Source organism: Vombatus ursinus, unplaced genomic scaffold, assembly GCF_900497805.2.
Source record: "Vombatus ursinus unplaced genomic scaffold, bare-nosed wombat genome assembly UNPS02015060.1, whole genome shotgun sequence".
In the NCBI taxonomy this organism is placed as follows: Eukaryota; Metazoa; Chordata; class Mammalia; order Diprotodontia; family Vombatidae; genus Vombatus; species Vombatus ursinus.
In genome coordinates, this window is record NW_020954838.1 from 3,484 (window position 1) to 5,806 (window position 2,323).

Here is a 2,323-nt window from a genome sequence, read left to right on the forward strand (position 1 = left end):
CACACACACACACACACACACACACACACACACACACACACACACACACACACCCCTGTTGCCTCACTCAAGCTCCACCCCCCTTTCTTCCTAGCAAAGCCCAAAGAGGCCCAAGGTGGTATCATCCAGGGTTGTGGAATCATAGCTGGAAGGGATTTGTCAAAAGGCTTTTGCTCCCACCCTTTCCTTCTGAAGCATAGATTTCAAGCTGGAAAGACATCGTGGACCATCTAGGCCAACCCCTTCATTTGACTGATGAAAAAGGCCTCAAGAAGTATGAATGATGTGCCCAGAGTCACACAAATAGTAAGCAGCTGAATTGGGAACAGATTTGAACCCAAGTACACTGACCTCCAGTCCAGCTTTTTCTATCACATTAGGCTGTCTCCTAAAGCTACTCTGAATTCCATTTCCATAAGAGACTCATCTTAGAGCAGGATCTAAGCTCGTAAGTATAGTAGGGACTTCCAACTCAGACAACCATATATGAGACGCCGGAAGGAGGTACAAAGATCATCCCTACATTTTTCCAACAAGGCAGCAGGCCCAGCAAAAAGAAAGAACTTGCCCATGGTCATGCAGTGAGTCACTGACAGAGCCAGAGGTTTGAATGTCAGGAGCTGGCACAGGGTTAACTAGCTGGGGAGAGAACGAAGAGACTTGTGTGTTTGTCCTGATGAGGGCCCATCCCCTCATCTTCTTCATTTGCTTCTCCTTCCTCCATGACAGATGATCGAACATTGGTCTTCTTGCAGCAGGGCCCACTAGTGCTGGTTGCAGTGTCCAGGACCCCACAGTCAGCAGCGCAGCTTCGGCGTGAGCTCCTAGGAGTACATGCCCAGATTGTGAGTGTGCTAACTCGGGCTGGTGTGGCCCGAGTGTTTGAGCGTCAGAGGAGCTATGACTTACGAAGGCTGCTGGCTGGCTCTGAGCGAATCCTTGACAGCCTGCTGGATGGGGCTGAGCGGGAGCCAGGCTTCCTGCTGGGTGCTGTGCGTTGCCTGCCCCTGCCTGCCCCATTCCGGGATAGCCTAGGTGCCCTTCTGCAGCGGGCCACAGCACCCAGTCTGGCCTTCTCCATCCTGGCTGCTGGCCGCCACTTGGTCACAGCGGCACAGGAGAGGGCTGTCCTGGAAGACTGCCGCCTTGACCCAGCTGATCTCCACCTGCTCTTGAACTTGGTGGGAGCATCTTCTGCCTTCCGGGCCGGGGAGGTCTGGGCTCCAGTCTGCCTGCCCCGATTCAACCCCGATGGCTTCTTTTATGCTTACGTCAGCTACCTGGGTGACAACACCGACTATGCTATCTGCCTTGTGCTTCTCTCAACTGACCGCGAGGCCTTCCATGCCCTGGCTGGCTGTAAGCGGATAGTTGAAGAGGGCCTGCAGGCCCTGGGGGCCTCTCGGGTTCTGGCTGGTGGTGGAGTAGGGTTGCCCTCCTATGGAGTCAGTGCAGTTGGTGCCCCTGACCTGCGGCACTTCCTCTACAAGCCTTTTGACATCCCTGACAACTATCGACAGCTACCACAGTTCACCAGGTGACTGTCGGGTCATCGATTCTGGGAGGGCTTCCTGGAGGGAGTTGGAGGAGGGAGGTGGAGGAGGGAAGAGGACAGAGGGGCAAAGGATCCCTTTTGACTGTCCCTTCTACCCCCCATCCCCCACCAGCCCAGAGATGGAGGGCCCATATGCCAGCGAGTGTGAACGCCAGAGGCTCTTCGACCTCTACTATCACCTGCACGGGAGGCTACATTCCCCATCCAGACCCCTTCGGCTCATTTACCACGTGGCTGAGAAAGAGACCCTGCTTGCTTGGGTGAGCTGGAATCATCAAGTGGCTTTAGCTGACGAATTCCAGAGCAAGTTTGAAAGAACCAGAAACCCCAAAAAAGGATAAGGTTTCACTGCTCTCTGACTTTCTGGGGTTCACAGCATTCAAATTATGCAAACATCAAGCTTTGATGGTACCCAGAGCCCTTTGCACAGACTCGAAGACTGCTCCAGGGGGAGGGAGGGAGGGAGGGAGGGAGGGAAGGAGTCTGGAGATTCTGGAAAGCACCACACTGGTGCATTGCTCAGGGCACTGGAGAGGGTTAGGTAGCCAATGGTCTAGTAGAGGACTCAGAGCTGGAAGGGTATTTAGTAATAAAAATTCTATCCCTTTACTTTTTAATATGAGTCATGTTTTAAAGTCAGATTGAAAGGCCTCAAACTTCGCGTCCAAGGAAGTGCTCTGTTCACTGCCCAGGGAAAGCTCTGACACTCAGAATAGCTGGTGTTATAGATGGGCAGGGCTGCTCAGAAAACGGGAGCTGACGATGCCC

At 53.6% G+C, this 2,323-nt stretch overlaps 1 protein-coding gene across 1 annotated transcript in view; it reads left to right on the forward strand.

The window, feature by feature from the left end:
• MON1B (MON1 homolog B, secretory trafficking associated) overlaps positions 1-2,323 on the forward strand; it is a 5,302-nt gene that overhangs the window by 1,772 nt on the left and 1,207 nt on the right. Inside the window, exons 6-7 of the mRNA XM_027846095.1 lie at positions 730-1,537; positions 1,668-1,815. Coding sequence (XP_027701896.1) covers positions 730-1,537; positions 1,668-1,815 — 956 coding nt within the window. The remainder of the gene's footprint in view (positions 1-729; positions 1,538-1,667; positions 1,816-2,323) is intronic.